The sequence below is a fragment of the Achroia grisella genome, unplaced genomic scaffold (assembly GCF_030625045.1).
Source record: "Achroia grisella isolate CSIRO2021 unplaced genomic scaffold, CSIRO_AGI_Agris_v1 utg782, whole genome shotgun sequence".
Classification (NCBI taxonomy): Eukaryota; Metazoa; Arthropoda; class Insecta; order Lepidoptera; family Pyralidae; genus Achroia; species Achroia grisella.
Window position 1 is genome coordinate 2,986,648 of NW_026713022.1, and position 26,556 is coordinate 3,013,203.

Genomic DNA, 26,556 nt, shown 5'->3' on the forward strand with positions numbered 1-26,556 from the left:
CTAATGGAGTCACTAAATATTGCTGATTGTTTAAGTTTCATAGTTAAAATGTAATCTATGGCTTTGAACTAAATAACCAACTATTAGGTGTGCATATTGACAAATCTGGAGCACTAATGCCTTCATTGGGTGCTGTACGACGTATAGGTGTGCCAGTGTTTAAAATGCATAGATTGTGAATGTCTACTATGTCTAAAACCTCATTACCATAACAGTTATTGTTTGAACTACCCCAATATTGATGTTGCGCATTAAAATCGCCTAGAATTAAAAATGGTTTAGGCAGTGTAGAAATTATGGAATTAATTTAATTGAATATTGATATGGATAGATGTGGAATATATACCGAAACATAACATGTATTATCAATTTTAACAGCAATAAGCGAGAAGTTATTATTGTGATTTAAAGTAGGTATATGGGTGAATGCTGAGGGATGCCCGATTAATATGGCAACCCCATCATATCCATCAGTTCTATCTTCTCGTAGACAGGCATAACCAGGTATCTTAAATAAAGATACCGGTTTCAGCCAAGTCTCTTGAAGAGCACAGATAAAAGGATAAGTATTAATTAAATAAAACAAATCACATTTTTTGGTAGTTATACTGCGGCAGTTCCACTGGAGAACTTTGGCTTGTTTGTTCATTATTGTTGTTGTTTAAGATATTAATAAATGCATTAGTAAGTGAAGCAATGTTGGACGGTTGTAATAAGTTACACTGGGTTAATAAATTTAAAAGAGCTAGTATTATTTCAGAAATTGATTGTTTCGATTCATTTTGCTGTTTATAACCACATCTGCTGGAGCAGGTGGACTGTAGTCTTTAATTAAATCAGCATATTCCTCACGATTAAAATCATATATTGGTTTTGGTGGTTGACAAGACTTTTCTATAACTGTATTTTTATATGCTCTATGCATAAGTGCGGGAATTGCATAGTGATTTTTATCCTGGTTAAAACTAGTAGAATTATTTTTATTTACTGGATTAGATCGACCTATCAGCATATGGTTTCATAGCAGGAGGATGTAATTTACTGGCTTCAGCGTAAGATACACAGCTTTTTGCCATTGTCTCTTTAATAGCGTTTTGTAACCTTGGCATAAACAGCATGAAAAGTTATCTTCTTCAACAGAACAGGATTTACCAGTATGGCCCTTGCCACATTTATAGCATCGTGGTACAGATCTACATTGGTTCTACATGTCCATATTGACAGCAATTATAACACTGAATAGAGGGGTAAATATAGAAATCAACAGATCTGGAATTAAGGACACATAAAAACTCGTTTGGGTAGTACCTGTCCATCAAAAGTTATGACAATCGTTTCTGTCTCTATGAATTCAGATATCCCATTAACAAATGTTTTTCTATGATATGAATAATCTATTCCTGCCAATTTTTTTAAGACTACGATCAACAACAACATTTTTGTAAAAGCTTTTCTTAAGATAACGGCCAAAGTCTGTTGGGTGAAGCGTAGTTTTATTATCCGGTGAAGACACAATCTTTTGAATAAGAACTATGAATGGAGCAGCTTCATGGGACTGGTAGTAAACTCTACTAATAGAAGTTTGTGGGCGAGTTGAATCATTATCCTGATTATTTATTAGAAAAGAATCAGGGTTAGAAGTTTCTTGCATATCCTCATTATTTACTAAAGATGTATTGGAAGTTTCTTTCTTTTCATTAAATTCATCGCATAGACATAAATATTTATTTTTACTAGTATCAGCACCTCGATTCCTCCTACGTTTATTGCAATGCTTGCAAATAATCGCTATTGCAGATTTACGCTTACGTTTAGTACCCGAATGATCAGATAAATTAAATGAACAGTCTGTGTCCATGGAATCTTCATTATTACTTATAGTTACGTGTAGAGCGACCTCGGGACGGTACCCCCGGGGTCCTCCGGTGGGTCCATATACAATAAAATACAGAGACTTACCTAATTTTGCTGCTACTAATAAACTAATGAATAATAGATAAATGAATGTAATGAAAAATACACTATTTACAACTTATCTGATCAATATTCAAATATTAATAATTTACTACTCAAATAATACGACAGCCAAACTTTGTGTTTCACGCCCTTTTTTTTTCAAATAACTACTTTATTCAGTAAAACCTTATAAACCTACTTTTTGACAGCGTAGTTAAAACGACGAAGGTTAGTAATAAATGTTGAAAAATAAGGTTAGTCTTCTATTGTTAAATCAATTATATCTTTCTTATTGAAATTAACAGCTGGATGTTCTATTTCTTCTTCCGTTTCATTGTCCAGTTGTTGTATTTTATATGTATGTACTTGATTCTTATGGCGATGACCTTTGTTGATCTATGGACAAAAAAAAATATATTCAATCATATATACGAATTCATGTACATGAGATAAGGAATCTACCGTCAGTTGCTGAGTGCTTTAAAATGCAAATAACGCTCAGGAATAGGGCGCGTAATGCGGGGGGACTACCAACGATCTTTCAGAATTCAGTCATTATGGAGCGTTTCACTGGAGCGGACCGTGCTCTTTGTATGTGAGAGTTTTACTGCAACAATGATTCGGCTACCGTTTCGCAGCGTAAATTTTGAGAAGATCGTAAATTACGCAGGTTAATGACTGTCCTAGAATTTAAATGATTAAGAACTGGGTTCACAAACACAAACACCAGGAGACTAGTTCTACGTCGGATAAACATCAACTAGGCCGACCAAGGACATCACGGTCGGTCAAGTTGCAGAATTATCCAGGCTTCAATACCCAGTTATATTCCATAATCATCGATAATAAAATGTCCCTGACTGACAAATACATATTTTCAGAGTAAAAAATGGCTTTTATGTGGCCAACAATAAACTATGAAGTTCACTTTGCAATTGCCTATATAATTTGTACATAAAATTCTATATAAACTTAAAGACCTAGTTTTGTGGTGTCTTAACAGACCGACCACATATTATAATCTGCCGTGTTACTGGTTGAAGTGAAACAGGATCACTATTTGTTGGGTTAGGCATTAGAGAAATTAAGGGTACCTTCAATGGATATAAACTTTGGTTTGGTCGAACCTTTTCTGCCATTCCAACTGGTGGTACTCGAACGACATCGTTTTCTCCTAGAACACAACCGTAACTACAGTAAGCGACTACTTTAAATATTATATTCTATACAAGCTTTAACTAAGACTCTTGGTAACATTACTTTTATTATTTTATTCAAGCGAATCCCAAAACTCTCCCCACCTGCTTGTAGGGTAACGAAATACAACCATAATGTTAATTAAATTCTAATTAAGTGCAGTGGAATATTGTAATTTATTATAATGCATAAAAAACAATATTTTTTATTTCGACATTTTTATATTATATATATAGTAAAGTTTGTTCCTTTAACTTTGTTAAGTTTAGAAACGTGTCTACAAGTTAAGTATACTTTTTCACATACAAAACTTTTAATACTTGTGGTCATTTCCATTACTGGTATTATTCCTGTAAAACCGTGCCTAAATTTGATAAGCAACGAAGGAGTTAATTTAAATTGTATATAATTAGAATATATTTCTAAACAGTCATTCAATGACAAGCTTTCTTTAATAATAAACGCAAAATCATCGAACACAGGCCGCATTTTTGTAGTAGGTATACACTGTCTTGCTCACCATACAGTATTCCGGGAGTAGTCTCACTCCAGAACTACTGTATGGTGAGCAAGATATTGTGCCGAGTTATAATCTGGTTCATCAACGAGTTCTCTAATAGATAAATATAGCCATTCCTGAAACTGCTCATTATACTCTTTCATAATACCTAAGCGAAACAAAAATAGTGTTAAGTTTCAAAAATTTTTTGAACTAAGTCGTAGTTTACGGGTAAATTTAGAGATACCTATGTAATTCCAGGACAACTTTACGTCATATCTATCTCCCTCAATAATGGTTGTATCCTTAAAGAATTGTAATACTTCTTCAATATATTATTATAGTAATAGTCAATTCATGACTACAGCACCAAACAATTTTTTTCTCAAATTAATTACAACACTACTTTTTGTAGGTAGGTATATGTGTGTTCAGGGCGCTCAATCTAACGGAGCTTGTACAATCATGGTTTTATTTTTATACCACAAATTAACTTTGAGAGTTTGTAATAAAACAGTACTTGTAGTCATCAAAGAGGACTGATTAGATAGCTCGTGTTACAGTACTAAATTCGTCGAAATAACGATTTTATCATTATCGCATATCGGCATTATTATATAGTATAAAACAAAGTCGCTGTCGCTGTCTGTCCGTCCCTATGTATGCTTAAATCTTTAAAACTACGCAACAGATTTTAAGCGGTTTTTTAAGAGATAGAGTGATTCTAGAGGAAGGTTTACATATATATATAATACATGTACACCCGTGCGAAGCCGAAGCGAGTAACTAGTTAAAATATAAAGTCTCTGCATAAATAATATATTTTCGGGAATTTTCTACACCTTTTAGCTACATGTATGCCCCGATTGAAAATACAGATAAATATAGCACGCTTAGGGGAGCGTGGGGTACAGTGGTTATTTTATTTACAAGTGCTATAACTTCACATTTTCAACCCTACATTCATCAGTGACAGTCAGTGGTTTATTGAAAACCTAAAAGATATATTTAAGTTTGAAACAACAATGCAAAAATAGCTTTACAAATATTTAGTAATAAGATAATAAGTTTTTTTATGAAATGGCAAAGTATCCACTGTGACCCATTTATGGGGCACAATAGGTAATGGCTATTTAAAAATATGTTTATTATAACATTGTAAGTTGTAAGTGCTTCTCTTGGATATCAGTGAAAAATTTTCGCTCTGAGTAATTTGGTGTAATATCTGTGCAGAGTCGTGTACGGAATATTCATAAATTTAGCTACAGGTTTATTTTTTTACAATGCAGATATTTTAAATAATTTGTGCTTCCATATGCAGACCAATATTGATCTTCCTTTTCCTATTCTGTGACATTTAAACCTACAAAAAAAATATTATAACCTGTCACTGTACTCAAAATGATACGCTGTACCCCACTGATAGATATGCGATTTAAAACATCGAAATATTTATTTTATTTGCTAAGTAAACAAATAATACTAATAAAATCCCTCTACATTAACCATAGAACCATATAACATTAACAAATAATTAAATCTTGCAAAATCTTTGCACATAGAAAGGCAACATGTTTTACAAAAACATGTAAAAAAATATTTTTATCTTACTTGTCGACTAGTTTAACTTACTTTATTAACATAGCGACTAGTTAGGACGCGGAAGAAATGTAAGAACGACAACGTCGCGGAAACGCAAGTGTTTGTGTGAACATTGATCAAGCTACAATGATCTATCCACTGTGACCCGCGATCCACTGTACCCCACGCTCTTACTCCTTGCGTTGATCTAAATTCATTTTCATAGCATTCGTAGACTCCGAGCTCACATACGATGGCTTGTCACAGAAGATACAAGGCTTCATAATGTCAGGTTTAGAATTATTATGTGTATTATTTTTACTAAGTATTATAATTACCTGAGGCAGTAAATTTCGAAGAACTACTTTGACCATAATCTACTCTGACTAAATCAGAAATATTAAAACATTCCTCGCTCTCGACTTCTTGTTTAATGAAGTTAAGAAGGTTATTAAAATAGTCAGACTGATCCTTTTCATAAAATTCAGTCTGTTCCCAATTACAAAGCAGTTCTATGGGCAGAGCGGATTCGACTAAAGGACGTAACATAGATGCGTATTTATCAGTAGTGACATTCAAACTATCTAAAGCATACAGTTGAGTTTTAAGTTTATCATATAATACTCCAATTTGCGTAGCGCTCCCTCTTGTTTGATCCTGAACTAATGTCAACAGCTCACGAACATATATTTGAATCAAAAGATCATCACGACCAAATTGTTCTTTAAGTTGTTTTACAGCTTTCTGATAGTTAGAAGAAAAGCTTTCTACTAGTATAGCAGCAGGAGATCCTGGTTCCATCGATTGCAGCAGATACTGGAACTTCATACTTTCATCTATGCTGATATCTTCATGGATCTTTTTGAACTTCCCCCAGAAGCCTATCCACTTCTTCACATCACCATCATAACGAGGAAGCCGCCAGGTATTTTTCACAACGGTATCTTCGACGTAACTCGCTTGAAATTCAGTTTCAATGTTACTTTTGCAATTATTAAATACATTTTTATATTTCAGTTTCATCGTAAACCATATATCTTGGTACTTCTCTATTGATTTAATATCCTCGTCATATGCGCTTTCGTCTCTGTTTTTTAAATCTAGCCATAAATCTATTATTTTATTGTTAATAGTATTCAACTTTTTGTTTCTGATGGTAAGAATAGAAAAATTGGTTTCGGAGGCATCTTTATCTCTGTTAGTTAAAGATTCTTCTAACTTACTTACTGCGCCATTAAAGAATCTTCGAGCTAACTTTCTTTCCTCTATAGCCCTCTGCATATTTTCTTATACTACAGGGTCGTTTGTTTATGCGGTGGATATTATTATATTATACAGTATGTTTATTTACATCTACTCGAAAACTATATACATATATATAATAAATCGATGCAAAAAGGGTAAAAGAAAATTATATATTTTCTTATGACACAAAGTAACACATCAAATTATATATATTTTATAGTAAAAAAAGTGACTTAAGTGGCCAGCAATAAACTATGAAATCCACAAAATATATATTTTGTATTTTAAACCGTACACAATAATACAATACGACTAAAACCAAGAGACTAAAGGGAACTACGCGAAAAATTTATATCTTGTTAGAGATTAGATACAAAAGTATTTTTCATATCTATATTAATAATTTCGTCAAGGGGTACGGTAGACTTGAATGAAACCTTATGTGAATAACAAAACAAAAAAATATTGATTTCGAGTCGACAACATATATCCGCAAAATTCGGATTATGGAGTATTTCGTTAAATTCAATGACACTGACAAACAAACCGCAGTCGCCATCTTTTCATTTCACTAGTATTTTCTTCGGTCGTTGACGTTTCGCGAAAATATTGTTTTTGACACTTTTTTATGATAAAAGGGTATGTGTTTTTTCTTTAAACCTGAAATTGGCCGATTGCGAGACAAATTTGGCAATTTTTTTTATTAATTTGTTTCACGGCTCTGGATACAAGTTCTTTTTAGCCCAACTTAAAGTTTTACAAAAAAATAAAAATTATTTGTATAAAAACTTTTGCACTTTTTATTTAATATATTTATTAAACACAATGAACGAAGGTTTATAAATCTATGCCTTGCTTACTTTTAATATTCCTTGAGGACCATGGAAAACCAAAACCTAGCACAAGCATTCTGTACTCTCTGTATCAGGTTTTTAGTACGGACCAATGTACATTGTCCATAAACAGCATCAGCGTAATTGAATTTGGATAATATCAAAGAATCACAGAGTGTCTTACGCAGATCTTCACAAACAAGGTTACGTACACGATACAGCACTTTTAATCTATAAAAACAATTACATCCAACGGTTCCATCGAAAATTACACCTAGATTACGGGCTTCATTCGTTTGTTGTAGAGGAATATATATACTGGATACTGTGGGCTTATAAGACGTGATCTGTTTAATTTGATTTTTACTGCCTAGCAACATAAATTTTGATTTAGCTGGATTTAATGTAAGATTATTGAGTTTCGCCCATTCAATTATTCTATTCAGATCTTTATTTAACTTATATGTAGCTGAATGTGTTTCTGTAGGTTTAAATGTAATGTATAACTGCAGATCGTCTGCATATAAGTGATAACTGCAATGTTTAATACAATTAATTATGTCGGCGGATAATATAGCTTATTTATGTATATTTTTATATTTGTAATTTATCCTATTCCTCACCTTTTACTATCAATGAACCCTTTTGATCCTATACCAAATTCCGTATCCTAAATTTATTTATGTCATATTTATTTATGTTTATGTCTTTGGCAAATGCGCCAAACCACAAAAAGAAAAAAACATTTTCTCGACCCACCAACAGCAGGGCAAGCAACCCTTCAAATTCAATACATAGATGTTACGGATGCCATTTTATCCTTTAAACCAGGTTCGGCTGCAAGTTGGATGGAATCTCACCCTAACATTTGAAAGACCTAACATCGCATTCTGTGCATAATAAACTTTATGTATTCTGGTAATGTCAATCCAGAAATTGTTCCCATTCTTTTCGGCGCGAAGCGAACCTCATCGCCCTCACCAAAAAGGACGGATGGGTGAGACCAATTGCTGTTGGATCAACACTACGACGTCTGGCCTCCAAAATTGCTGAGGATGTGAGGTAGCCGTCCATTTCCTACGCTCTTTCCTAACTAGCGGACAGCCTGACGTGTTGCTCAAAATTGATGTCAAAAATGCATTCAATTCGGTAAATAGGGATACCCTCTTAACGGAAATAAACACACTGGAAATATACAATTATCTTCTCAGTTACGCTGACCCAACAAAATTGTTATATCATTCTAATGAACTATTCTCGGAAGTAGGTTGTCAACAGCGTGATCCCCTTGGGCCTGCAATTTTTAGTTTGGCTATAAATCAACGTTTGAACGACGACGACGAATCCCTAGGAGATGATGGATACTGTGTTTTCGGACCTTTTTTTAACAAAAATAAATTTGAAGCCATTGGTTTGGAGCTTAAATTTAGCAAATGAGAACTTTTTATAAATAACTGCGATTTAAATTTAAACGACGTAACACAAAAATTTAATATTTTGACTCCAAATATTAAAATAGTTAACGGTTTTCCCTTACCTAAACGGTAAGGGAAAACCGTTTCTCCAATTTTTGTTGAATCTATTTCTGAATATATAATATTCAATTGCTAAATTTCAAAATTCTGCTGACCATCTACTTGAAATCAGTCCACATTATGTACTTGCATCTTAAAATTCTGTCTTTTCATCCCAAAATTTATGAATGTGCTCCGTTGCTGCTCCTTCTGGAAATACCCAGATCTTTTGACACAAGTAGACAATTTAATCAAAAAAATTATCGGTTCTTAATATGCAACTGAACGAGCAATCTTGGACCCAAGCATCCTTACCCATTCATTATGGTGGTTTAGGGATTCGTAAAATTTCCTCTGTAGCTTTACCAGCTTTCCTATCTTCTGTCCATAGTTCAGCAAATCTCATAAGTAAAATTAAGGCCATGCCATTCAAACTTTGAGATTGCTGGCTTAGAGAAGCAAATGGCATTTTAATATACCTAGAGTCGGTATTTATAATACCTATATCTATAACTGAAGGTAGTACCTATATAGAATACGTGTCGTCAAAAATTATAAACAAATATTAAAACCCAAATTTGTAAAAATATTTTTTTTGTATGTCTGATAGTAGATTTTTCTATCAACTATTTCGCATTACAGTTATTATTGCAAAACTACATACTTTTCAGTAAGAATGAAAGAAAATATACTGGATAAATATTTATTTAGTTAGAGAATACAGTTAATTAAAACTGTACATTGTGAATTAAAAGCAACACTGCGATACGGCTTGTTGCTTCAATACTGAATGTTACAATATGCCTTAATTTAAAAAATACACTTTCTTTAATTTACATTATAAAATATAAGCAATAAAAATGCAATTCGTAAATAATAAGATGGATGATTTGGGTAAATTACTATTTTACAATGTGTTTATTTTACAATAGTTCTACTCACAAGTCACACTTTACATAGAATTCGGGAATAGTTCCTATTACGACTTTAAAATAGAGAAATATACTATTTTTCAAAGCACCACAGAGGTCGCTGATCACTAAATCTAAGGAATTAATTTTTCAATACAATCTCAAATACATCTTTACATTTATAATGTCTATAAGAAAAAACTTCAGCTTTACATAATTTTAACATTAGGACGACCAAGAACTATTAAAATTAGTAAGTGGTACAGTATAGTGAGTCCTTGGTGCCGTCAGACACAATTAATTAACAGTCTAATGGCTGAATCTTCCTTTTCTGTTATTCTTCTACTTATTTATGTTTATCTAATAAACCCAATATCTCCACCTCGTCTGCAAAAAATATACAATAGAGATTAAAATATAATATCAGGATCAATCATCAGTTGGGATGAAACTAAATATCGAACTCATAAATCCTAACTGTTTGGGATAGACAATGCATTGGTACAAAAGTCTAAAGAAACTTAATCAGTTTGCAGTTATACACATAAATTTTGTAGAACAATATTTATAAAATAACATAGATGACAGACAATATATTTTTTGTTTATTTTTTATCTGCAATCAGTTTATGAACCATAAGCAGATTTTATATACAGACGAGATATACATTTGAAACATGTCCTAGATATTTTCATTCAAACTGTTAAAATACAGTAATATTTTTATTGTGTGAATAACCAACAATTATTGTCACCATTTAGTTACGCATTTATATAAGGAAATAAAATACATGTAACTTACATTCTATAGTGAAATAGGAATTTATTAAGCTATTCCTTGTCATTTCTAGAATTACTTCCAGAAGGGTTATTACATCTATTTATAATACATGTATACAACTTCCATCACATGGTACATCCTTATGAAGTCGGTTGGATTACTAGTCTAGTAAAATTTACATTGTAGGTAGAGTGTGATTCTCAGTAGAATTATCGTCTCTTTAGGAGGTCCTGATTAGACATCGGGTTCCAGTAACCTACGCCTTTCAAGGCGACGTATGTTGTCAGGGACTATTAGTTGATTGGCCAGCATGTTACGATGATTTACTAGCCGTGTTAATTCTAATTACATTAAAAAAATGACTAACCTGGATACTAATCGTTTGGCCGTTCAGTCAGCGCGTGCGACGTGGCGGCGCTGAAGGGCTACGGCCAAATCGTGCTGCAGCGCTGCTGTTCGCCGGGCGACATCAGCTGGCACCACAGATCGTAAGCCGTTAACGATGTCTTTTGTTTTGCCTAGAACAAGAGATTATTTTCAGGATTTGTTACTGCAGTCTTTGAATGGTTTTCAATAACGTTTGTTGTAAAGTGTTTGTAAGTTTATACAATACAAGTGTGTAGTCTGAAAAGATTACATTGGATTTTACGAAGATTTCGATTATATATTGGTTAGAGTGAGTGAACAGGTGAGATTGCGGTCAAACGCGCTCCAATTATGATATAAAAAAAAAAATTCTACACTTTAATTTTAGAGCATTTAACATTGGATTTATAAATTGATGAAATAAATTAAATAATTCATGATTGCTATTAGTTGTGTGGCTGTATAGATCTTGGATATTTATAGACAAGTTTACACAACCCATAATGAGAAAAAAGGGTACATAAATAAATATAGGGTTCATAAATTCAAATAACAATATGTGTATTTTTAAATATCAGTTTGAAGAAATTTTGAGACAAGTTTAAAAGTGTATGTATTATGATTTAAGTATATTTAAAGACAGACACAGAAGACAACTGGAAACGTGGAAATCCTTACCAAAATAAATGTCATTGAGTGTATTCCTGATCTTGTTCTCCATATCCTCAACCATGCGTCCAATGTTGATGATGTGGGGTGTTACATCACTCACAGACGAGTCTTGCTCAGCCTAGATCAAAATACAAATGTCACATTATATAAGTAAACTCAAATGTAATGTAAACAACATTTATTCTTTAGGTGATTGTGCCTAAAGATAATATAAACTTTCTCTAATCTAAGAAATATAATTAAAAGAAACATTTCAATATTAAACAGTAAATTTTAGTAAACATGAAAACCTTATAACACCAACAGAATAGTTCATATATATATATTCAGCTATTTGTTTGTACATAAAACCAATATTAGTTTGTTATTTTGATGCCAAAAAAAGTTGATGTTTTATTTAGATTTTTTTTTTATTCTAACCTAATATATACTAGATGAATATAGTAATACAAATATTGAAGTCTTACAACATTAACACAAATTTGTATTGCTTATTACTTTAGAAACCAATGGAAATCATTGGAGGAGGCTTAAACCAAAAAGCTTATTGACTTTACATTATGTAAAATAGATTTAAATTTAGAAGCTATGATTCTTAATATTATTATGTAATTGAGTGGCTAACAAGATGATGGAAAGTGGTAACTGTTACGTGTCACCTATATGCATGAACATCGCATTATCATGTGATATCCACACATCCAGTGGACTAATATGCCAAGCCTCATATCCCATAATTTCTCTATAATATTCCAATACTTCAATATACTATACTACACAGTTTACTGTATTAATACTACAATCTTCGGTAAGTTGTAGGGTGCACTTGGAAATTTTATTTTATGAGTTACACTAATTTCCAAAATGATGGTTTTTATTATTATGATTGTTCTTATATACCTGTCGAGTGAGACTGCCCCCCAGATTCATGGTTCCACTGCCTTCCTTATTAGTCTGTAGCCACAGCATCGCTGTTGAAGTCAATTTGTAATGAGCATTTCGACCTGAACTCTTTTCAACTACCTCAACTACATGAATAGAATCCCAGCATCCTTTGATCTTTTGTGAGCCATCTCCAGCTTTTTTTATCAATATTACACCTGGAAAATAAAAATTACACAACTGTATTTCAAATAAAAATATACCAAATTTTTAAGGATGAATAATTAATTGGTGTAACAAGTACAAGTACTCCCTAGGTACACTACCTTACCTGGTGTACTAGCTCCAGAGCTATTCGCTGTATATGCAGGGAGCCAAGTATGTGCCATGCCTTTTTTTACTTTATGTGGATATTTAGTGCAACCCAGGCAATCAGTTACCTAATTGACCTATATAACTTAACAGCCCCTTCATGTCCACTTATTACAATACTATAATCATCACTACGTAGTATAAAACAAAGTCGCTGTCTGTCTGTCCCTATGTATGCTTAAATATTTAAAACTACACAATGGACTTTGAAGCTGTTTTTTTTTAAATAGAGTGATTCAAGAGGTTTGTTATACATATAATACAAGTAGACCCATGCAAAGCCGGGGCGAGTAGCTAGTATGGTATAAAATGTCTAAAATTAATATAATAGCCAGTTGATACAACATTGAACAATGAGGATAAATATAAAATGCCTTAGAAAGTAATAATAAAATATGACTTCTATGATGATAAGTGTATTTTCAGACAATTAAATTAGGTAGGTAGTCATCAAAAGCAACACAGACATGACTTTATCTCTATGTAGATGATAATAAGGGTTTAAACTATTTATAACAAAGAATGAAACATAAATTGATGTGTAACCAGTTCTGAACTAATTTTCCTTATAACAGATTGTGTAGTCACGCAATGTCTACATTGAAAATGCACATTTTTGTTAACATCAAGAAATAACAAGATAATATTTACTGATAAAATAGTGTCCACAGATACCACTTATGGTTAAAACAAGATAAGAAACAAAAAAAAAACAAACCTGCAAATCCATGGTCCATGTCCCACAAGTACACAGAGCTTACACCACCCTCAAAGTACATTTCTCTGTATTGATCAAAAGCGTAATTTGCTTCTACCTCTAATTTCCTCAACTTTTCTGATGGCATAGATCCATCTTCGAGTGGAGGGTCATAAGTGTTCGACCACGGTGATCTGTACGAGTCCCCATCACGATTGTAATCACATAAAAGATAATCTTTCCCCGTATTACGGTCCTGTGCTATTTTTAAAGGCTGATCGACAGAAGACAGCAAATCCTCACATAGACTGGGTACTAAATCTATTAGATCTGTCAAATTTTTCTCAATTTGCTGCGGGGGCAACCTTCGCATCAAGTCAAGAGCACAATCCATTTGCTGATCAGTCTGAAATATAAGAAGGAAACATTAAAAAGGAATGGTTTACTTTATTAGTCATCACAACATTTGATAACAGTTCGTATTACGACTGTCGAAATAAATGTTACTGACCATTTTAAAAGGTTAGTGTAATACAAAATAAAATTAAAACTATGCTGAAAATATATTTAAATTCTGGAAATGTTTTATAACAATAATAGAGAAAACTGTATTATCAGAACACCCAATAGTACAAAAGAGGTAATACAACAGTAAAACACAGATTAACAGAAACGGTATAAACTAAATAAATACTTCTCTAACTGTTTTAATCTCGTTTACCAGCAGAGAGAGAGGGACAGGACATCTACGAAACTACTCTGTGACAATGACAACTTAATTAGGCTTGACATGATGACATGTTGCTTGACAACCAGCTCTGCGTTTTATTGTTCAATTCTAAATACGTTGCACTTATCTATGTTAACATACCTAATTAACTTGAATTCATGACATGGAGGAAGACTACATTTAAGTAGTTAAAGTAAATCTTTGAAGATAAATATAAAAAAGAATTTGATTGCGTAGTGCACTTTTAAAATATTTTTATTTTTACATTGTGGATGTACCTAGTTCCTATACATAGTGTTAATTTGCGTTTAGTTTAAGCCCATTCAAGACAAACACAGCTTGTAACGGAAACAGCTGGCTACGTCATTGATTTTGAGTTCTGACATTGGCTGAACACCAAGACGCCGGTACATTTTTCTCTTTTACTCGTATTCAATTGCTTCATATGCTTGAAAAAGTTAGCAATAACATTAGCATTTTATCCCGTTGCTGTCACCGCTACTTCCTACCAAATGTCAGATTGTCAGTCAGTTTACAGCTTTATTGTTTTGTCAAACTTTTGTTGATATTACTTTATTACGATTATTGTTGTAAAAGTATTATTTCTACACTTTTATCAATGGGAATATAATTGCATTTTTTAACAACGAAACGTGTCTGGATTGTATCTTGGTAGAAACACTTTCAAAGGTTTGTATTTTGAAGTTAATCAAACACTTGAGTGAATCATAAAACGAGTACGTTACTTGTGATAATGTGCCTCAGCACCTATTATAAACCTCTAAACAGGAAATGAACTGCAATTCATGACCATGGCTATTGTTAATTTAACGCTAGTTAAGTTTGTGTTAGATAATCTCCCTACAAAATAGGTTATGATGAAGTTGACTTAAGTACTTACAGGTAGTTACCAAGATTGGTGAAACCATATAGAGTGCATAATTATACCTTACAAGCATTGTTTTAACACTGTATGTATGTATATATTAAGTTATAATGATACAATAGAATAGACAAACATTTTTTAATTCATATCTTGCTTTTATGTTTTCTTATTGTGAGTTGTAATTATTTTGCATTCAAAAATTTTTATAATGTAATGACAAATAAGTTAACGGTCCTGATGGTGAGCGATAACCTTGTAACACTGATACCACTAATGCATTGTCATTCTAGAGGACAAAACTGTAGTGCCTCTATATTCTGTAATTTCTCTGCCTTATCTGCACTGTACTTAAAACACAGCTCAAGCTGTAATAATCTTAATAATCTTCTTTTCTCAAATAATAAACTAATTAATACAATTGCTGCTTATAATAAAATAATGAAGTAATAAATGTGACAAAACCCTCAATAACTCACTTATTTCAATGTTATTGATCTTTTTAATTGAATAAAGCAATAAATATGTATTTATATGGTAAAATGATTTCATAAAAAAGTATTATTATAAACTTTATCGTATAAATAATAAAAACATTTTATTTTGGTTTCACAGATTCTGACTTGCGGCATTCTGATTAGACTGCCATGATGCCTACTCAGTTGGTGAGTCAGGACAACCATGCAAATGATGTGCGAGTAAAGACTGTATACAGTGGTGGTGTTATGATTACATACATCAAACACAACATCACCCTTGATGAGTTCACCCAAGAAATGGTGGCTATGTGTCGGTTTCCACCTGACCAGGTTAGAGATAACTTTTTATATGCTTATTTAAAGACTATGGGAAGAAATAGTTAAAACTGTAGGGTAACTATGGACCAGAATCACTTAGGACAGAATATAATGAAAAAGATAACAATTAGGAAGCCTTTGCTTGGAAGCAAGCAGATGACCAAGAACTGTTACATGTAGTGTAAATGGCAAAAATAAAATTATACATAAAAATGTTACATCTGAATAAACAATTTATTTATTGTCTTAGATAAACTACAGACTGTCTGTCTTATTGATATTATATGTAACACCTTTTTTTTAACATCTGGAGATTTTCACACACTTAATTTAATTAAGATCCTTCATTTCTGAAAATTGAACAAAAAACACTTAAAATATTAGTATTGACTATAGTGCCCTGGTTTTACAATTTAAGCAGACCCTTTTATGGTTGACTAACTTTAGTATTTTTTATCATACTATATGTTGCTTCATCACACATTTATACTGTCATAATATACATTTATATTACTATATATACTAAATGCAAATAAATTGAATTAGTGTACATTGTATGTGTGTGTGTATTTACATTTATCTAGTCAGGCTGTTAGGCACTATTGCCGAGATTACAAAGATTATGGTTGTCCTAATTAATAACAAGAAGGAGGCATTGGTGTTTGGTTAGATATACTTGTTTTCTTGCTTATAACTGTGATTGTGTAACTCTTGCTGTAATAATCTCAGCACAATATATCATTAATAATACATTAAAATGAGGTACAAGATATTAATTTCTCATATTTTTTAACAATATAATAATTGTAGATGATTAGTCTTGTCAAAGACTTTATTTATTTACTACAATATATTTCCTTTCTCTTATCAGTAGTCGCCAAACTAGGTCAGACCTGTATCTTGGCGGCTGGAATAAAATTTTATAGTAGATTATATGTAATTAGATAATTTTGTATTTTTAATAATAATTAAAGATACATCTTTAATTTACTATTATTAAAGAATTCATTTATTTTTTAGGTGTTTACTATGAAATGGGTGGATGAAGAAGGAGATCCCTGCACTATATCCACGCAGTTGGAGCTCGACGAGGCACTGAGGCTGTATGAACTCAATCGGGACTCGGAGTTAACTGTACATGGTATGTACCTATTATATTATTAATATAGCTTTATTATTCCACATGACTATGAAAATATATATATTATTCTTAGCATGCAAATCTAAGACAAGTAAATAAAGCTGTAGGAATGTACCAGAGAGTAACTAGAATATGGTATGCATAGGCAATTCAGTCTTACATATTAGTTCTGATATTTGCCTGTACTCTGTTGTCAGTTATCTCTCTGTCATTTTATATAGTAAATAATTGCATGTATTGCTCCCCCCATAGTGACCTAAGGTCGCTGTGGAACACAGGCCAGGTCTTACATTATTATAAAGCTTTGTAATTTGTATTCACATGTTTCGACTTGTAAAATGTGAACTTACAAGGATTGTTTAAAAGAGGAACACACAAGTTTCTTGCTTATTCTTCTTGTTATGAGACAGCTTTATAAATAAGCGGTAGATTTAAAAAAAAATTGTTGACTAATCAAAAGTGCTTAAATTAAGTTTATTTGAATAAATGATTTTCTATTCTATTCTATTTATTATACTTATAAAGTTTTTTATTTAGAGGACCAAATTCTAAATTGTTCACTTCTGGAATGAAGTCGTTCTCGATTCATAGGTGTTCATGGCTTCAGCAGATTACAGGGTTGTTGAAATTATAGATTTTGCTTATAGTTTTGAAGTTATTGGGTAAATACTATGATAGATTACAATTTTTGTGGAGTGAACAAAATTACGTTAGATCGATCGAATAGATTTTTAAAGTCTGTACGTTACGTTACGTATTATAATTGGATGGGTGTGCGCTCCAATCAGAACGCTCCCTTTGTGTTGCGTTTTGTTGCTGCTTGTACGCGACAAGTATATATCTTATAACAATTCCCTGGTTTCCTTAATTGCCCACATATACACAAACATATTAAGCTAAATGAAAAATGTAAATATGTTTAGGTTGACTATTTCTTTTTCGTGTGCCTGTGTTCCATGATGAGTGTTTTGTTAGTATAGAACCTAACGGGGACAATATATGCAATATAGGCCATTCAGTTATTGTGTTATATTTATAAAGCTTTATACATATTTTAAATACCAAATTCTAAATTGTCACTTAATTCTATTGTTCCTTTCGGTTACCCGTCCTGGTTTGTTGTGTTTCTTTGATAATATATATAATACTAGCTGTGCCCGCGGTTGCATCCTAATATCCTGATGTAGAAGCTATATTAGTGTAAGTTTAATTAAAATCCGTTCCGTAGTTTTTGCGTGAAAACGTCACACACATCCATTCATCTATCCAACCATACTCACAAACGTTCGCGTTTATAATATTAATAACATATGTTTCCTGGTTTTCTTTATCGCCCACAGTACCCTTGTGATGTGATAATGTGATTGGCCTACCTTTGACGAAGGAACAAGACTACGTAGAAGCTACATTATCCTTCTAGTTATTTTTATTAGGGATGTTATGGATATGAAATTTCGGATACGGATAGGTTTCGGATATAGGAATGATTATTATACCGGATATGAAATTATTTCGGATTATCCATTAATTTCGGATAATTTCGGTTACGGATATTAATATTTTAAGGAATTTCATAAGTACAATGCAAATAGCTAATAAAATTTACATAACATGTCTCAGTTAAGTTCCGCCTCTATCCGAAACTTTTATTTCAAATTCGGTTACGGTTACGAATATTTTTTTATATCGGATATCCGATAGTTTCGGTTATGGTTACGGAGCTCCCTAACATCCCTGGTTTTTATTCAGTTTTCTATCCATGTGTAGACATATTGTGTATGTGACATTGTGTATTCTGTGGTTTCTCTTTGATAAACGAGATATTGATCAACACTTCATATCTCCAGTATTGGGTTGCATTCTATTATAATAATAAATAAATATATTATAATATTAATTAATAAAGCAAAGAAGAAATATTTTGTCCCCGTGACAATGTATTTTTTAGCATTTCTCATTTCATAATCTTTGCAAATAAAATAGAATTCGAAAATTTATTATGTTATTTGTTACTAGCTGTACCCGCAACTTCGTCCGCGTGGAATTTAACTTTATTTTTCTAAAGTAAAACTAGCCTACGTTACTCCTTATTATATCAGCTACCAATAAAAGTTCCGTCAAAATCGGTCAAGACATTTCAGAGTTTAGCCGGAACAAACAGACAGACAAACTAAAATTGTAAAAAAAGGTTATTTTGGTGTGGGTACATACATATATTTATATTCATATGCATGTAGTAAAAAACGATTATTTCAATATTACAAACAGACACTTTAATTTTATTTATATGTATATTATATATATATTTATATAGATGGTTTCAAGTTAAAGGGAAATAGGAATTAGGATGAAATTTTCACAGAATATGTTGTAATATATACCCTTAGGAGAAGACAAATACCTCGCAAATAGGCGAAATAATATTTTTTTTTAATTTAATTTCTTTTCTTTTACAATAATATGTAATTAAATTAATAATGAAATATTAGACGATTTCCAATTAGGGGTCAGCAACCTTTTTAATTAACAGACTAATTAAAATTTTAATAATGTACAAAACTTTATTAACCTTAAAAAAAAAGATATTAAATAAAAAAAAAGTAAAGGTTCAATGCACATTTTCTATTGCATTTTTGAACAAGTCGCCTAAACGAGTAATTCGTCACAAAAAATCTTTTGGTTTAGTATGTACGATTTCATTATAATTAATATTACAATATATTGATGGGAGAAAATAGAAAAAATAAATTCAATTATAGAAATACTTGGTGGGCCCGCGGGCCGTGTGCTGTTCATCCCTGCCCTGCCATAGATGCCTTATTTACACTTGTCGTTTGACTATGAATAGATGGCATTTACAAGTGCCTTCTGGTATTGTGGTAACAAGTAGATAAAATAATAATCTAATTAACTCTCAGTGTTTAAGATATTATTCAACGTCATGAGCAATTATCGCTTCATAGTTACAAGACGCATTTAGCACATAATATGTAGTAACGTTAGCTACATAATAAGCATAAGTTTAGTTACATACTAAGATATATACGTATGTATTATATGATAGTACATACCCATATTATAAGACAAATAATAGAACCGCTAGCGGTTTAGCACACCGCTTTACGCTGTGTGGTATCAGGTTTAATTCTTGCATTAATATTCAATATATAAAAATAAATACAATTAATAAGTAGGATTGTTTGTATTGATTGGTATGTATTTATGAAAACTTATTACTAAATTATTATAGGAGATAGAAACGGAAGATGTTTCTATTACAAAAAGAATGAAAATAAAACCGTTTCATACTTAAAGATGACATTGCGTTATACGTCATAAAAAATTGTAGTCGTGAACCTCCTTTTTGTAATCGGTTGAAAAACAATTCCGATCGGGACTTTTCTCCTAAAGAAGAGTAGTCGCCCCGAGGCCTTTGACCGAAAATGTAAAGAAAATTCTAAATTTGGATAGCGTTCGTATCTTATATTAACATAAATGAATAATTTATTCGCAAATACATAAATTATTTATTGTCAACTGCCGCCGGTCGGGAGTTTCCGTGTCACTTGTTTGTCTGATTGCAAACAAAACGTTAAAAGCTGTGGCGAGTACCTTATCGCGTCGGCAGTTCCGATGACACCCCCTGTATGTATGCCCTATTCACTTATCGACACCATTTTGCATATGCCACGCTGTTTACCCGGCCATACTGTAAGTTCTCGCCATAAAATCCTTATCTGCCCGCATTGCGAAACCGGCTGCCACCCATTTCCATATTCAGATTGGCGTTTCGTCGAGCGGTATTTTTCTGTTTTCCTTTCCACCGAAAACAGTGAACAAGCTTATCCAGTCACGTCCGCCTGCGATTCTGTTGTAATATCTTCGTTCCGCCTATTGTTTTATCTTTGACGTCAGAGTGAAATTATGTATGTCTTGTGTTATTCCACTTGATTTGCTCTCCAGTTCCATTTTGTACGTGTATCTTTTATTCTATGTGCCCTAGGACATTGTGGGGGAGGCGAGTCGTGGATTTCGCGAGTCGGACAAGTTGGCACACGTACCCAACTGAGGGCAAATAAAACGGAAGCGGCTCTAACTTGTATGCAAACAGAGGAGAAACTTGCTCTAATAAAGTACAAACATTGCGGTACGCTTTGGCGCACAACGTGGGGCACAGTTTGTGCGACGCTTGTCGCCGCTGCGCAATTAGGGATATTTTAATTAACTTTGTGAGTGTTATGAACGCCAATTCTGAATCCTATTCTGTTAATTGAATACGTGGCCCGCTCTCGAATGGGACTGCTGTTGTTTGCGTATTGCCATTCGTTTAATACGTCCGCTAAGCTTGTTGGTTTTGTTGTATTCAGAACGGTAGGGCATCACTGTTAGTCTAATTACATTCATCTGGTTTGAAAGTGCTTTCGCGGAGCGTTGTTAGAATAAATATTGTATAATGAAATCACGAATTATTTTATGTATTTATTCCTTGTATCGACTTAGGTTAGGTTTAGAATAATGTATGATACTATTAAAATAGTGATAGACAATTTAAAATAGGTGCAGCAGTAATCTTTTGATTAGGCTCTCATAAACATGCAATTAATAGAATAACAACTACAAAATTAAAAGTACGAACTTATAAAATTTGTTGTCTCTCTTTATGACAATAGTTTAGATAGAAAGGAAATGTAGACTCGGTAGTCGTAACAGGCAACAGGAGGCGCAACAAGATGACGTCACTCCATCCCTAATTAATGAAGGTGCTTCGTGCAATTTAGCGCCACCCGCAAACTTCATGTGTTGTCGAGGGCCGTCGTGTTAAATTCATGGTGTCGACGTTAGGGATGCCAACTGTACGAGATTTTTAGCCTGAGGGAAGACATTTTCACCCTCGAACAAATGTGTACATAATTTTGCGCTATGGAAATTAGTATAAATGCTATGTTGTAAATTTAGAGAGATTAGAGAGATTATCCAGGTTAGAGAGCTAAATTGAGCCAATATGGAGGTTTTAGTGTTCTTTGACAAGACTAAATATTTTAAGGTTGGCAATTCTACTCGATGTAGATCTTGAAACAAGGGGATCCTGACTATCATTGCCTATATTGCCATTCCATAAACAACTAGCCTTCTGCCCCGACATCGTACAGGTGCAATTATAATTTGATACGGACATGATAGGATACATACGGGGTGATATAATATATGAGTATTTTCTAAAATAAAATGTACCCCACAAAACACGCTAATGTATATATATTTACGTGCCATGTAATTAGAATATTTTTTTAATGACAATGCCGTCGGGGCACTTGTGGAGGGTGAGGTTAGTTCCGGTAGCCCAAGCCCATCGTAATTAAATCACTAGGGATTGACCACGAGATTTTCAGAGGTAATCGCGTGGACGTCATATTGACATGGTACATTGCTGGCAATGGTTAATAAGCAATTATAAGCAAATAAAGCTAAGCAATGGTTTAATAACAGTTTCCATTACTAAGAAATTCCTCCCAATTAGAAGGATGAGAGGCACCACGGACATCAAGTTAGCATGTGACGCTCGTGGTACTTCAGGACGACTAAGATGCCATGCCCTCGTATCCTGTAATTTCACTGCCTTATCTTCAACCCAAAACCATCTCAAAAACCAAGTTTTACATGGATATCAATGCAGATGAAGGACGTCCAAGGTCTAATTTACTAAAATAAACAAGCTTAGTGTTTATTTGTTCAGTGGTTTAGAAGAGTCATAAGACTAAACAATTTTGTTATTGAAAATCTTGTCAGCTGTCGAGACATGTTATTGCCGTAAAGTAGATAATAGAATAAAGATTGCTCTTTGCGTTTGGCCTACATAAATCTCCATAATCTACGTAAATCTGACAGCAATAAACTCCCTATTGTAAACAAGTAGGTAAAAGTGTATGCAAATTGTGAACGAAAATACAATTATATACTGCCTTCGATATTACAACTCTGAGTAGTCTTAAGATAATAGTATTCATGGATAAATACAAAACTAGAGGAGCTAGCTTAGGAAAGGTGATGAAAATATACAAACAAATGACTATCGCTGATTGAGGATAATAAGATGAACATGAGGTCAGGTCAGTTAACCCATCGTGGTAGGTACCAGGAGGAACCACGTGGAGATCAACTTGAAATGGTACATTGCTAGCAATGGGGTTTTTAGTCCACATTACTAACAATCGCTTTCCCCTTATGGTAACTGTCCGCTATATACCACTGTATGATCATGTGACACCAGTGATACAATAATTGCGTTATTATTTTGTAGGTTTAAGATGTCGTGCTTCACATCCTGCAATTTGACTACCTACTTTATCTCGACCCTTCAACCGAAAATTAGCTAACAAAGCAAAAACTAAAATACCATCTCGATCAACTGGATGAATGGTGGTTCTCCACAACCACATTGTGGAATCACCATTCAGCAATGGTATTTCGGAAATGATACGATATAGAAAGCTTTAAGAAGACCAGGAACTCTCTTGCAATTCCCTTGTTGTTGAGGATGCTCATGGGCACCAGTAATTATCACATGTGCCGCAATTTCGTTTGTCCCCTATGCTATTAAAAAAACAATGCAAGTCGCTTGGCGTCTGAAATAGGCAAGACTGAGGTAGAGATGTGCTAACTCGTAATAAACATGACTCGAGTTGACTCGAGTTACATGGTTTTTTTTTATTATTTCGAACAATTGAAATGAGTGACGAGTGAAAATTGTATGATATGAAATGATCGGAAAATTTCATGTCATTGTCGGTTCGATGATAGAATCATGCTCTCGCTCTTTTACTTGATTCATTAATGTACCAGTTGAATTCTTCCAACTCGAGATAACTCGAGTTGATACATCTCTAGACTGAGGTACCCAACATACGACTTTTTAGAAAGTATACCTCGGTGAAGACTAAAGAGATTACTATGCAAAAGAGTTTATATATATTTTTAATAAAGTTTGTTTCTATTTCTATTTGTTACTCATAGTTTTGATTAGTCGGGCATTGTTCGAGTCAAGAACACGAGTCCTGTGTAGTCATTGGCCTAGCCAATTTGTATTAATCATTATAAATTACGATCTTCGTCCCATCCCGTTATGAAACGTCGCAGTCTATGACAATTTTACAAGCAAATGAAACTTATGAAGTCACAATACGTGTAGACCACAAAAGACTGATTTAATGGCATTATTAAGGATAACTCCAAAAACGGCAAATTATGGAAATATCAAGTTTTTTAATTGTTGAAATTTCGTGTTTTATATTAGGCTGTGAAATCTAAAGTAACCAAATTTAGGACATCCCCCACCCCTGGTCACACAATGTGTCAAGCAACTTCCCCCCTCTCCCTTAACGTGTTACGTAATTTGAGAATAGGCCATAGAGACGAATGCGGACTCTTCGTCTGGAGTCTTAATGCGGACTAGCTTGTGGCTTCTAACTGGCTTATACAAAGCTTTAAACAGAATTATTTCGACTTGAGACATAAACAATTGGAATGGTTCCGAGTGTTGATTGACATTTTACTAATAACACTTATATTGTAAACACATGTAAGCAGGACTCTTTAGATTAACATGTCTTTAAAAACAGCATTACAGATATTGTTGACAGCCTCGGTGCTCTAGTGGTTTAGCACACCGCTTTGCTATCCGATGGTCGTGGGTTCGATTCCTCGCACGGTACAAACATTTGTATTCATGAGTATGATTGTTTGTATCGGTCTGGGTATTTTCTATGTATAATATGTATTTATTTACAAAAACAAATGCATCCATGTATTTATATCAGTTGTCTAGTATTTTCCCATAACACACGCTCTACTTAGCTTGGGACTGGATGGCGCTGTGTGAATTGTCCAGAGTAAAAAAAATGTAGTGCAGGAGTTTGATAGCAGTTAATACGTTAAGCGTGTGTAACATAAAATCAAGTAGGTTAACTATGACACGCTTAGTTTTTATATAAATTGAGATTATGGCTTCGTTTAATATCTGTAGCGTCTATGATTGCCTTTATTGTGTAATCTTTATTATTACTACAATAAAGACGAATCATAAATGATGCGGCAAACATAGCGGACATACATTCAAAAAGCATTATACACCTTTCACTCATAGTTGGGTAAAAAAGCTGTTTAATAGAGTATCTTGTTTTCATACAATTAAATGTATAAATCACTATAAAAATACAGTCTTATAATACGTGCTTAAAATAATTATATAAAATTAGACAATAATATTACGCATTTAAATAATTAATATTACAATATACTCATCAATATGCTCTCATGTTCCCTTAAATCTCTATATAGGCACTTAATAAAACTAGTGGTTGTCAAATGGTCGAAATTCGAATTTCAATTTCGAAAATTAATGTATGATTATGTTTCACATTAAATAAGACTATAGATATATAATTTATTTATATTTGTTTATTTATAAACTCTTTATTGCACCAATATATATAATATTAAAGACAAACAATATTAATCTATTCTCAATTTGATGTATCTATGCGTGTGTGTGTATTACATACATGGTAAGAGTGTAATTTTTTTTATGGATTTAATTTATTTTTCCCATAATTTTTGAAAAATTCTCTACATAAACCTGTAAGTGTGAGGATACTCTTCTGTGCGAGCAATTTTCGTAAAAATGGGTACATAATTTTTCCTTCACATATTAATATAACGATTATTTCTTTTTATTACATGTTAGCATTTTGGCGCCAAAGTTATTTTACTTTTTTAAAATGGACTTTATAGGCAACGGAACGATATTAAAGAGCTATCTTGACATTACTAAAAATTTAACCGGTTCTTACAAATTATTACATTATGATAATAGGAATTTATTAATAGCGGCATTTTTAACAAAAACAAATGGTATTATCTAAGTTCACAGCGTGAAGCAATAGAGTACAATGTTATGAGGAAAGAGTTAAGTTATGTAAACCTTATACTGTATCTTACTCTCGGTTCATTGTTCGCGGCGAATGTCCGCTTGTGATTATTGTCATTTCGATGATCGAGTACGCCGGGGGCCGTGACGGCTAATTGACGGCGCGCCGCCGCTGTTGCCCGCGCGCAGTGTTGCCACCTTACCGGTCTTACCACTAGAACTAGTGGATTTGATCATCCTTTTAGTGGATAAAATTTGTTTCTGATAATTAGTGGGAAAACAAAAGACAATGTAAACAAATTAAAATAAAAACAGTTCGATAAGTTACCCAAAAAGAAGTTTAATGATTATATAATTTTAAGAAGACAATTTCAAACTAAATACTTATATAATAAATTAAATAATGATCGAATTATTTTCGGGACTTACTTAATTTTATTCTATTTGTCAACAGATTGTTTTTAAAAAAATAAAATTTTAACGACGGCGTGTTGGAATTGTTAAATATATTTTGATTAACTTAACTTAGGATCTTAATAAATTACCAAAATCCACCAAATTGAGCCAATATTAATGT

At 32.8% G+C, this 26,556-nt stretch overlaps 3 protein-coding genes across 4 annotated transcripts in view; 1 reads left to right on the plus strand and 2 right to left on the minus strand.

Moving 5' to 3' along the window:
* Positions 1 to 2,211: 2,211 nt before the first annotated feature.
* LOC131851326 (uncharacterized) lies at positions 2,212 to 6,589 on the minus strand. Its single transcript, XM_059201816.1, has 3 exons — positions 5,572 to 6,589; positions 3,051 to 3,130; positions 2,212 to 2,352 (listed from the first exon to the last, which is right to left on the minus strand). The coding sequence occupies exons 1-3, from the start codon at positions 6,512 to 6,514 to the stop codon at positions 2,212 to 2,214; spliced, it is 1,164 nt and encodes a 387-aa protein (XP_059057799.1). The 5' UTR covers positions 6,515 to 6,589.
* A 2,925-nt stretch (positions 6,590 to 9,514) lies between these two features.
* On the minus strand, positions 9,515 to 14,162 carry LOC131851268 (F-actin-capping protein subunit beta). Its single transcript, XM_059201743.1, has 6 exons — positions 14,017 to 14,162; positions 13,527 to 13,911; positions 12,455 to 12,654; positions 11,561 to 11,672; positions 10,884 to 11,034; positions 9,515 to 10,123 (listed from the first exon to the last, which is right to left on the minus strand). The coding sequence occupies exons 1-5, from the start codon at positions 14,017 to 14,019 to the stop codon at positions 10,907 to 10,909; spliced, it is 828 nt and encodes a 275-aa protein (XP_059057726.1). The 5' UTR covers positions 14,020 to 14,162; the 3' UTR covers positions 9,515 to 10,123; positions 10,884 to 10,906.
* Positions 14,163 to 14,580: 418 nt separating this feature from the next.
* LOC131851365 (atypical protein kinase C) overlaps positions 14,581 to 26,556 on the plus strand; it is a 239,487-nt gene continuing 227,511 nt past the window's right edge. Inside the window, exons 1-3 of one of the 2 annotated variants that reach the window (XM_059201858.1) lie at positions 14,581 to 14,642; positions 15,734 to 15,927; positions 16,936 to 17,056. In XM_059201858.1, coding sequence (XP_059057841.1) covers positions 15,766 to 15,927; positions 16,936 to 17,056 — 283 coding nt within the window. In that variant the 5' untranslated portion in view covers positions 14,581 to 14,642; positions 15,734 to 15,765. The other variant, XM_059201857.1, reaches the window with a different exon arrangement.

What these genes read in the sequence shown, in the direction of transcription:
- LOC131851326 (XM_059201816.1), bottom strand. Translation starts at nt 6,514, where the DNA reads ATGCAGAGGGCTATAGAGGAAAGAAAGTTAGCTCGAAGATTCTTTAAT. An exon ending in TTCGAAATTTACTGCCTCAG is followed by an intron (nt 3,131 to 5,571) that starts GTAATTATAATA and finishes GTTGTGTTCTAG; the next exon opens with GAGAAAACGATGTCGTTCGA. An exon ending in AAAGTTTATATCCATTGAAG is followed by an intron (nt 2,353 to 3,050) that starts GTACCCTTAATT and finishes TTTTGTCCATAG; the next exon opens with ATCAACAAAGGTCATCGCCA.
- LOC131851268 (XM_059201743.1), bottom strand. An exon ending in CATGGACCATGGATTTGCAG is followed by an intron (nt 12,655 to 13,526) that starts GTTTGTTTTTTT and finishes TTTATTTTCCAG; the next exon opens with GTGTAATATTGATAAAAAAA. An exon ending in GGGGCAGTCTCACTCGACAG is followed by an intron (nt 11,673 to 12,454) that starts GTATATAAGAAC and finishes ATTTTGATCTAG; the next exon opens with GCTGAGCAAGACTCGTCTGT.